This window comes from Opisthocomus hoazin, chromosome 7 (genome assembly GCF_030867145.1).
Source record: "Opisthocomus hoazin isolate bOpiHoa1 chromosome 7, bOpiHoa1.hap1, whole genome shotgun sequence".
In the NCBI taxonomy this organism is placed as follows: Eukaryota; Metazoa; Chordata; class Aves; order Opisthocomiformes; family Opisthocomidae; genus Opisthocomus; species Opisthocomus hoazin.
The window spans coordinates 65,242,906-65,253,537 of NC_134420.1; the positions used below are offsets into that span (position 1 = coordinate 65,242,906).

Here is a 10,632-nt window from a genome sequence, read left to right on the forward strand (position 1 = left end):
ACAACATCCACGGCTCTCCCTTCGTCTACCCAGCCAGTCATGTCATCGTAGAAAGCTATCAGATTGGTCAGGCATGATTTCCCCTTGGTGAATCCATGCTGACTACTCCTGATAACCTTCTTTTCTTCCACTTGCTTGACGATGGCCTCCAGGATAAGCTGCTCCATCACCTTTCCCGGGATGGAGGTGAGGCTGACCGGCCTGTAGTTCCCTGGGTCCTCCTTCTTGCCCTTTTTGAAGATTGGAGTGACATTGGCCTTTCTCCAGTCCTCGGGCACCTCTCCTGTCCTCCAGGACCTCTCAAAGATGATGGAGAGTGGCTCAGCAATGACATCCGCCAGCTCTCTCAGCACTCGTGGGTGAATTCCATCGGGGCCCATGGATTTGTGGACGTCCAGATCGCTTAAGCGATCCCTCACACAGTCCTCCTCGACCAAGGGAAAGTCATCCTCTTTGTAGGCTTCTTCTCTTACCTCCGGGGCCTGGGATTCCTGAGGGCCAGTCTTAGCACTGAAGACTGAAGCAAAGAAGGCATTCAGTAGCTCTGCCTTCTCCGCATCCTCCGTCACCAGGACACCCGCCTCATTCAGCAGCGGCCCCACATTGTCCCTAGCCTTCCTTTTGCTGCTGATGTAGTTGAAGAAGCCCTTCTTGTTGTTTTTGACATCCCTTGCCAGCTTCAATTCCAGGTGAGCCTTGGCCTTCCTCGTCGCATCCCTGCATGCTCTCACCACGTTTCTGTACTCTTCCCAAGTGGCCTGCCCCTCTTTCCACATTCCATGGACCTTTCTCTTCTGCCTGATCTCTGCTAGAAGCTCCTTGTTTAACCATGCAGGTCTCCTGCCTCCTTTGCTCGATTTCTTTCTCAGGGGGATGCATTGCTCCTGTGCATGGAAGAAGTGTTGTTTAAAGAGCGACCAGCACTCATGGACCCCCCTGCCTTCGAGAGCCCTGGCCCACGGGATTCCTCCCAGTAGCTCCTTGAACAGGGCAAAGTCAGCCCTCCTGAGGTCCAGGGTTTTGATCCTGCTTATCACCCTGCTTCTACCACGCAGGATCCTGAACTCGACCATTTCGTGGTCACTGCAGCCGAGTCTACCTCCAACCTTCACATCCTCCACCAGTCCCTCCTTGTTTGTTAACACAAGGTCCAGCAGCGCGCCTTTCCTTGTTGGTTGCTCCACCACTTGCATCAGAAAGTTATCATCAATGCTCTGTAGGAACCTCCTGGATTGCACCTGCCTAGCTGTATGGTCTTCCCAGCTGATGTCAGGGTGGTTGAAGTCCCCCATGAGAACCAGGGCCTGTGACTGTGAGGCTGCTTGCAGCTGCCTGTAGAAGGCCTCATCAACCTCCTCCTCCTGGTCAGGTGGCCTGTAGTACACACCCACCGTAATGTCACCCTTATGAGCCTGTCCCTTAATTCTAACCCACAAGCTTTCAACTTGTTCCTCATTTGCCCCCAGGCCAAGCTCAATGCATTCCACTTGCTCCCTCACATATAGAGCAACTCCCCCACCTCTCCTTGTTGGTCTGTCTTTCCTAAAGAGTCTGTAGCCATCTATGACAGCATGCCAGTCATGCGAGTTGTCCCACCACGTTTCTGTGATGGCGACAAAGTCGTAGCCGTCCTGCTGTATAATGGCTTCCAGCTCCTCCTGTCTATTGCCCATGCGACGTGCATTGGTGTAAACACACTTGAGCTGGGCTGTCAATCTCACCTCTGGCCTTGGTATGCCAAGCCGGGGCTCGTCCCTAGTGAGCTGGGCGATGTCCCCTTCCCCCTTCGAACCTAGTTTAAAGCCCTCTCAATGAGCCCCGCCAGCTCGTGGCCAAGAATTCTTTTCCCCTTTGAGATAGCTGAGTTCCACCTGTCGCCAGCAGGCCCGGTGCTGTGTACACCTCCCCATGATCAAAGAAGCCAAAATTTGACTGATGGCACCAGTCTCTGAGCCACCTGTTAACCAGGTGAGTTTTCCTGCCCCTTTCAGTGCTGTTCCCTGCCACTGATGGGATGGAGGAAAAGACCACCTGCGCCCCTGATCCCTCAACCAGTCGCCCCAGTGCCCTGAAGTCCCTTTTGATGGCCTTGGGACTTCTTTCTGCGATCTCGTCCCCGCCAACCTGCATTACCAAGACGGGGTAGTAATCAGTAGGCCGCACCAGACCAGGGAGTTCCTTAGCAACATCCCTAACCCGGGCCCCAGGGAGGCAGCAGACTTCCCTGTGGGATGGGTCCGGTCGGCAGATCGGGCCCTCTGTTCCCCTCAGAAGGGAATCACCTATGACAATGACCCTCCTTTTTTCTTAGTTGAGGCAGTTGTAATACGTGGGGCTGTCTGACTCGTTCTAGGCAACCCCCTGGATGGAGCCTCACCTTCACCCACATCCTCTGTGGCCAGTCCCTCACATTCCAGAGCCCCATACCTGTTGCTTAAGGGCAACTGGGCAGGTGAGGGAGGCCGGGGGGAGATTCGCTTGCCACCCCGAGCAGGGACCCGTTTCCATTCCTCCCCATCTCTTAGGCCCCCTCTTTCTGCTCGGTGGCAAGAGGGCAGGGGGTTCTCTGCTTTCTGTGGAGCCGCCTCCTGCTGCCTCTGCCTCAGGGAGGGCAGGGTGCTGCCCCACCAGTCGATCTCCCTCTCACACTCCCGGATGCTCCTCAGCCTCTCCACTTCCTCCTTCAGCTCTGCCACCAGGCTGAGCAGGTCATTCACCTGCTCACACCGAACACAGCCGTTGTCTCTGCTGTCCGCCGGTACGAGCGCCTGGCTCAGGCCCTCCCTGCAGCCAGAGACCTGGACACCCGCGTTTTTGCGTGGGGCCTCCGTCTGGGTCCCCACACTCCTTCGAGCAACAGCTTTACCACGGGTGGTAACCATGGCTAGAATATCTCCTGGAAGAGCGATGCCCACTACTTGAGTTGCCAGGAGGGGCGGCTGTACCCTGCCAGACGCCTTCCCCGCTCGCCCTGCCTGCGCGAACTGCCGCGCAAACTGCCGCGCCGCTCCCGGGCTGCTGCGCCGCCTCTGTTCGCCCGCGCTCCTGGTCGCTCGCGCTCCCTGGGAGCTGCTCTGATCCGTGAGGGGGTTTGGCCGCTGTCACACTCGACTCCGCCCCCGCTGAGTCAGAGCTGCCGCTCGTTGGCACCTCCCTCTTTCCCGCTCGGGGGGGGGGGGGCTGGGGTCTCCTCTCTCTCTCTCTCTCTCTCTCTCGGCGCTTTTTGCCGCCTCGCCGCTGCGGTTTTGCCACCGGAGAAAGGGTCCCTCGGCGCGAGCCTCTGTTCCAGAACCCTTCACCTTCAGTAGCTTCGCCGAAATCAATAAGGCTCTGTTTCAGTTTTAAAGTTCAGCGGGAGCTTACGGGCTTTGCAGCTTCGGGGACCTAAACAGCAAAGATCACACGTCTCTGCAGTCAGCACGCGTTCGTGTTAGCCATGGACATGGAAAGGGCCTGAGACCGCACCTTTTTAGGGAGGGGATGGCAAATATGCACAGAGTTTATGGCAGCTCAAGGGTCATTCAAGTTCCAAAGTTGCAGCAATAGTGGCTTCCCCGCGGAAGATCTGTAATGTGCAAAGCAAGCATCCTCGTGTTGAAAACGTCAAATAATTGTCAGCCATAGGGACTAAACAAAGCGACAGGACAAATCTTGGCGTGCGAGGAGGAGTGTGTGGCGGCTGCGCTCGTAGGCATCGGCTAAGGACACGCTTGAGCAGGGCACGCTCCCTCGCCGGTGCAGGCTCCTGCTTTCCCAAGCTCGTATATCTGCAGCTGTTGTACAGACACGTGTATGGGAAAGAAAATGTTTGCTCAGAGGTTTCCCCCCCCACCCCCCAACTTTATCATTTTGCTCTAAACTGGACACCATATGTAATATTTGGGTTTGGTCCAATCTAGAGTGAAACCAAAAAGTTTCTGAAGCTCTGGAAAACCCTAAATTCCCCCCAGCCCTGCAGCTGCGAAACAAAATTGCTGCCTCTGTCAATCCCACCGCTAGTAATGAACTGCTGGAGCACTGGGCTCCCAAAACTGCATTTTCCCAGACGAAACCTGCCAGGAACGCTTGCCCCATGACCTGACGTCAGCGTGTCCAGGGACCCCAGCCCTAGGACAGACACCCCTGGAAAGACGTCAAGCCTGTGGTCATCGAGTCTTTGTGAGAGAGCTTCCACTCAGATGTAGTGGTAGAAACCCGTAAGCACTTGAACTCAATGCTCATCAGGGGCTTGAGCCTTGTCTAAACACAGTCAGCGCCAGACATGATGGTTTATTTTTATTTCTCTATATTTGGGTTGTCTCCCTCCATGAAAACCTTGCTGCTGGGAAGGATGCTTTGCATGGCATTCACCTAACCATAGTTCCCTGAAAAATTGTCCTCTGTGCAGTGGGGCAACAACCCTATCTTCTGCTGGCCCTTGAGAGAAGAAGAGAAATCTGTGCCCGACAGAGCTCTCCGTTTGCTTGGAGCAATCTGGAGGCTGCTGAGTTTGCTAAGCCTGCACAGTCCCCTTGATTAAAAACACAGAGAAGTGCTTTGCTTTAAAGCAAGCAACTGCAGCCACTTTGAGATGGGTGACTACCCTAGCTTAGAGGCTGTCAGCCCAATTTGCTGCTCAGAACATGCTGGTCTGCAAACAGTGGAAAAACACGGTCGAGTTGGTTGGAAAGCTGTAGAATTTTCTGGGGAAGGCTGAAAATTAACATCCTGCCATTTCCAACAGCATGACGGAGCTGGAGAAAGAAATAAACACTCTGAGGAGCGGCCTGAGAGCGGTGGAGACTGTGAGTATTATTTAAATCACATAGACACCAGCCTGGTTCCGAGCACCACGGCATCCCTCCTTAGGGAGGCAGGCAAGGGAGCTCCCAGCCGAGCTGCTGTTATCTCACATCCTGGAGATTTGTTTGTCTTTCCTTCCTGCCCTGCACGTGCGCCTGTCCTCTCAGGGCTGTGTTGGCACCGAAGTTACCCGATGAGGTTAGGCACGTGCGTGGTTTATATCTAATACGCCAAGGGAGGCTGAGTAAGTTTAGTGATGATGCCCATGGAGGACCTGTGATGCGCCAAGGGCTGTAAAACCGCAGAGGGCTGGGGCTCGGGCTGGGGAGCGTTTCTGCAGCCCGGCTGGAGTGGTGATGGAATGGTGGAGGTATCCCAAAGGACTCGCTGTCTTGCTAAATTATGCTGCTTCCATGGTCTCTCCTTCAGGATTTAGCCTTAAAAGTGTGCTGCAGGCATGATATTGTAAAACGGGGTGATCCGTGGTCTCACACGTGGCAAGAGGGAGCAGCGGTGGTGGTGCAGCCAGTACCCATGGCACTGATGCAGGCACACACCCAACGGCCTCTACCGGAGGCCGATGGTATTTGTGTCCCTGACCAGATTTACCTTTTTTTTTTTTACTCAAAGGAGCTGGACTTCCAGAAGTCTCAGGTTCAGCAACCAGGCGACAAGTTTGTGTCTGTCGTCAGCCAGTTCATCACATTAGCCAGCTTCAGCTTCTCAGATGTTGAAGATCTTCTGATGGAAGCAAAAGAGCTGGTAAGGTCACCAACATCCTTGAGATCTGGGTAGCATTTCAGCCTTTCCTCCAGCCAGCAGGGGAGCGATGGTCCTGGCCTTGCCAGAGCACAGGCTGTGTGTTAACAGCTCAGGTACCTCCCCCATGAGATCATGTGAGTGTCCTGCTGAGATCCTGACACGAGAAAGGTGCTAGGCTGCTCTTTATGGTTTATTTGGAGTGGGTGAGAGGGTGCATCCCTGTCTGTCCCCAGGGCCTTTTTCCTGTTCCACAACCCAACATGCCAGGGGGTCACAGGTCAGGCCAGCAGACTGCTTCTGGGATGCAAGAGATGCTGTAGAAAGCTGTGAGATACCTGTCTATCTTTTGCAAGTGCAAGGCAGGAGCTAGCCATGGGAGAGCTGTGCCATCAGGAGAGGAGATGATAGGTCATTTATGAGGATCTGAGTTTTGGTGAAGAGCTTTCACTCAAGCCTAAAGGGCTTGCTTTGCTTCCCGTGTCTTAAAATGGAAATATGCCAGTTTTTGTGGCTTTAGAGTTAGGAATATGGCAGCTGGGGCTGAAGATGGCAGGAAAGCAGTCTGTTCTGTCTGGTGTTGGTGGCAGAGGAGGAAAATACGCAACCAGGTCTTCAGGCTGGACATGAGGTAACGCAGAGGCTGATATCAGAGACAACCCAGGCTGCCCGAGTGACCCCACTTCTATAGGGCAGAATAACATCTGATGCATAACTTTGGTCTGAGACCTGCCCAGCTCTTCTCTCCAGAGAAGAGGGAGAGGAGCTTAGTGACATGAATTGAGGCCAGCTTCAGACCTGGTTAGAGAAGCTACTTGAAAGACTCACCTTCCCCACAGTAGTGCTGTTGTGAGTGCTTTGCAGCCACATGCAATGCCCTCATGCCATGTTGTCCTTTTCTCCCTGCCACGTTGGTTTAAATCACAGCAAAGAGGTGGCTGTTGACTGACATCTGTGATTCCCGAGCACCTTTTCCTTCCACTCTTTCACAGAGGGGCACAAAGCTGGTTTCCATTTCCTCCAAGAACAGTTCTCCAGTATCTCCTCCCTGGCCTGGCCTTCATCTTAGTTGAAATGCAGGGATATGGTCCAGCACAGGCCATTTTCGAGGTCCCATCCTTGTCCCACCACATTCGCTATCTCTCCAAAGACAGAAGTTACAAAGTGTCACCACCTCCTTTTCCCTGGTGGTACCAATGTCCAACTGGCACTGTCCTTCAGACCATCCACCCATGCTTGAACATTACGATTGACCGTTGCCTTCCTGAGGCCATGGCTAACACAGGCTGCCCTTTAAATTTTTGACAGTAACCTGGCAGATCTGCCCTGCAGTGAGTTAGGACTGCAGAGATGGTGACAAAGGTGCTGCAAACTGTATGATCTTCTGCTGACTTGGCTGGATCTGGAGGAGAAGGTCTGGTCATGGTCCACATCGAAGTCCACTCTGAAGCAATGTGCAGCTGTTCTGATGGTCATTGGATAGGATGGACTGTGCAAAGTGCACTAGCTCTTCGCTTTTTAAACGCACATCTGGATTCAGATTGTGTTACTGCTTTCTCTTAGGAAAGCAGAAACATCGTTGTTTTATAAACTTTATATCCGCAAGGATAACATTTTCAGCATTTCCCACCGCCAATAGAATCTCCTGTAACATGGCAGAGAACTTAAAATCTTGATGAAAATCAACAAGAATAACCTCAATTATTTTGACTTATGTAGTGGCACCTCTCAAATTCCTCCCTGCATCTTGAAGTGCTAAGTCTCTTAAGTAAACAAAGAAATAAAAATGCCCTAAATGTCTTTTGAAGAGCCTGGGGCACCCCTGCAAATAAAACTAAATCATACAGGCAGGCTTTAAAAATGTTCCTCTTGGTCTACCCAGCAAAATCAAAGCAACTAATAAATCTGTTGGTGCTTTGATTTTGTTTTTCTTCTCAGCGTGCTTATCTCCAGAACGCGCCATCACAATTTTACCAAACTTGCGGTGCACAAAGAGTCTCCTTCGAACTGGAAGTGAGAACAAAGGATGTCAGTCCCAAGGACGACTCGTGGCCTCCTTGGGGACCAGGACGCGTGGGCAGATTGTGGATGTCCTGTCCTGACCTTTGCTACAGCCTCATTTGACTCCCTTACGTTAATGGTGTGCAAATAGTACGAAAGGACGGAAAACTCCCTATTTCCCTACCCAGGGCTGTGCCTGAGCCCGGGCAGAAATGTCTTTTAGAAATTTCACCAACACACATTTGGTTTCAATGGCGGAGCATGTGGCAATGATAAATAATACCCCAAAAATACTTCAAAGGAAAACTTAAAAGTGCGAGTTTCCCTTCCCCTGCCGTGTTTACTATTCGATTTATGTCTTCAGTCTTCAGTCCCACAATATTTTCCTTCCTTGTTTTTACTGCTGCTTAGTTAATAAAGTCGAGCTCGGGCGGAGGGAGGCTCAATAGAGCCAAAGGCGAGAGGAGAGAGGGGGCTGGGGAGCGATCCAGGTCAGCTCTTACAGGGCAGCAGGTAAAACATCATATGATTTATTTCATCTTTAAGTCAAGGCTTGATAAAGCAAAGCCGTGCTCTCCGCCGTGGCTGCTGGAAGTGTTTCTCTCCACTCCATCAGGTCAAAGACTTCCCATGGGGGGTTTACTGGCACGGTGGGTGTCTCCGAGACTGACGGACCCCTGTCTTCTCTCTCCCAGTTTTCCAAGGCTGTGAAGTACTTTGGCGAAGACACAGACAAAATGCAGCCTGACGAGTTCTTTGGCATCTTTGACCAGTTCCTTCAAGCTGTGACCGAGGCCAAGCAGGAGAACGAGAACATGAGGAGGAGGAAGGAGGAGAAGGAGCGCCGGGCACGCATGGAGGCACAGGTGAGTGGGCACCAGCGAGTCGAGCAGCACCCCTGGGGCACCCAAGGATGGCAACCGTGCCGTGCTGTCCCCATGGTGGCACGGGGAGCACTGAACACTGGGCAAGGAGCTTCTGTCCTCTTAGACCCACTGGCTTTTCACTATTGATTGCTTAATTAACTAACGACCTTGGGCTGATGAGATCTTGAAGCTAAAACATACAGCAGAGCTGATGCTGCCTGTGAGCTGCTGTGAGCCACCAGCAGCAGCCATGGGGCTGTGGACCTCAGCCCATGGGGTGTATCAATAACTCTGACCAGCTCTCACGTGTTAAGCACCAGGGCGGGAAACAGCTCTTGTTTCATGGGTTTGGGGGTCACCACGTGTGTGTTGGGCACCCCACAACCACCTTCATGAGAGTGAGATGTCTCCTTCCCCCCCCCCCCCCATGCCACATAGCTGAAGGAGCAGCGGGAGCAGGAGCGCAAGTCGAGGAAGGCGAAGCAGAGCAGGGAGGAAGGCGGCGAGTTCGATGACCTGTCTCAGCCCTGCCCTCGGGCGAAGTCTTCGACAAGGACCTCTCCAAGCTGAAGCGCAACCGCAAGCGCATCGCCAACCAGCTGGCCGACAGCGGCCAAGAGGCCCGTCACCAAGCTCAACTTCTGAATAACAAACAATAACAACAAAAACCCAACAAAAAAACACGGATTAGGCTGTTTGAAGTGGCTAGTGGTCTTTTTTTCAGTCCCATTATACTGCCTTGCGACTCAAAGCGTAACAGCGGCACGCTCTTTCTCCCCGTGGGCGAGTGTGTGTGTGTGTAGACTGTGTATATAGTCGGGTCGGGGGCGCGGGTGGAGGTGCGTGGGCAGCCCACCTTGACGGGTGCCAGCGCCGCCTCCTCCCTTCCGAAAAGTAGTTCTCCCCATGCACAAGCACAAAGCTGCGTCTACGGAGCAAGAGGGGACCCAGTCTGGAGACGCTGGCAGTCCCCGTGGTCCCCAAAGGCAATGGGAAGGCGCTCCCCGCCGCTCTCCTGCTGGGACCCCTCCCGGGCCGTTGGCGGGGGACTCCTTGCGCACAAGCCGAGCGGTTTAAAGAAGAAAAGAAAAAAAAAAAAAAAAAGTTGACTGAACTTTAATCCGTTGGTTGTGTTTGCTTTTTTTCTCTCGTTGTTGTGATTATTCCCAAAAACTCGCAGATCCGTGCTTTCGCGCTGGTTCCCGAGCTCGGCGCCGCGATGCTCTTCCCGTCATCCTTGAGAAACGCTCTTCTTCCTCTTACCATCACCTTGCTAAAGGAAAAGGTTTACCCCAAAGTGCTTATCGCTCTAACGCCACCCAGATGTATTTATACTTTTACAATGTTTTCTGGCCCAGGACGGTGGGAAAGGTCGGTTCTCGGAGGAGACAAAGAGCATAAACTTTTGCGTTGTAATTTTTCTTCTTGCTTTCTGTTCAATGGGACAAACTGTATCCTCTGTAAAGGTGGGCCAGGACCGAAGGTCTCTGATATACAAAGGGGCTGGTGCAAAACCCGCCGGCTCTCACCCACCTTCTTTCCTCTTTCCTTTACCGGACACACAGAAGCAGCGATGCCAAGAAGCATTTGTCTCTCAGCCAGGTTCTTTTTCGACTGGTTTGCTGTTCGTTGTCGTTGCAAATTTGTAAGCAGAACTACCTGTCAAATGTCAGTCCAAAAAAAAAAAACCAAACAAACAAAAAAAAAATAATTCAAAGCTCTCAGGGAGTAATAATTTAAAGGTTTAGAAAATTAAGAATTGGAGAATAAAAAGTAACCACCATTAACATATTAACATTTCTATTCTTAAATTATGCTGAGTACATAGAGGACTGTTACTTTTTACCTTTATTTATTTGTGGTGTGTTTCGGCGAAGCTACTGAAGGTGAAGGGTTCTGGAGCAGAGGCTCGCGCCGAGGGACCCTTTCTCCGGTGGCAAAACCGCAGCGGCGAGGCGGCAAAAAGCGCCGAGAGAGAGAGAGAGAGAGAGAGAGAGAGGAGACCCCAGCCCCCCCCCGAGCGGGAAAGCGGGAGGTGCCAACGAGCGGCAGCTCTGACTCAGCGGGGGCGGAGTCGAGTGTGACAGCGGCCAAACCCCCTCACGGATCAGAGCAGCTCCCAGGGAGCGCGAGCGACCAGGAGCGCGGGCGAACAGAGGCGGCGCAGCAGCCCGGGAGCGGCGCGGCAGTTTGCGCGGCAGTTCGCGCAGGCAGGGCGAGCGGG

At 52.9% G+C, this 10,632-nt stretch overlaps 1 protein-coding gene and 1 long non-coding RNA gene across 2 annotated transcripts in view; one reads left to right on the forward strand and one right to left on the reverse strand.

Moving 5' to 3' along the window:
* Positions 1 to 9,053, forward strand: part of LOC142362048 (disheveled-associated activator of morphogenesis 1-like) — a 32,359-nt gene extending 23,306 nt beyond the window's left edge. Inside the window, 6 exon segments of the mRNA XM_075427159.1 lie at positions 4,724 to 4,784; positions 5,413 to 5,544; positions 8,238 to 8,408; positions 8,847 to 8,922; positions 8,925 to 9,021; positions 9,023 to 9,053. Of these exon segments, the coding sequence (XP_075283274.1) occupies positions 4,724 to 4,784; positions 5,413 to 5,544; positions 8,238 to 8,408; positions 8,847 to 8,922; positions 8,925 to 9,021; positions 9,023 to 9,053 (568 nt within the window).
* Positions 9,054 to 9,508: 455 nt separating this feature from the next.
* Positions 9,509 to 10,372, reverse strand: LOC142361938 (uncharacterized). Its single transcript, XR_012764535.1, has 2 exons — positions 10,255 to 10,372; positions 9,509 to 10,067 (listed from the first exon to the last, which is right to left on the reverse strand). It is a non-coding gene; the product is annotated as an uncharacterized LOC142361938 (long non-coding RNA).
* Between the last annotated feature and the right edge of the window lie 260 nt (positions 10,373 to 10,632).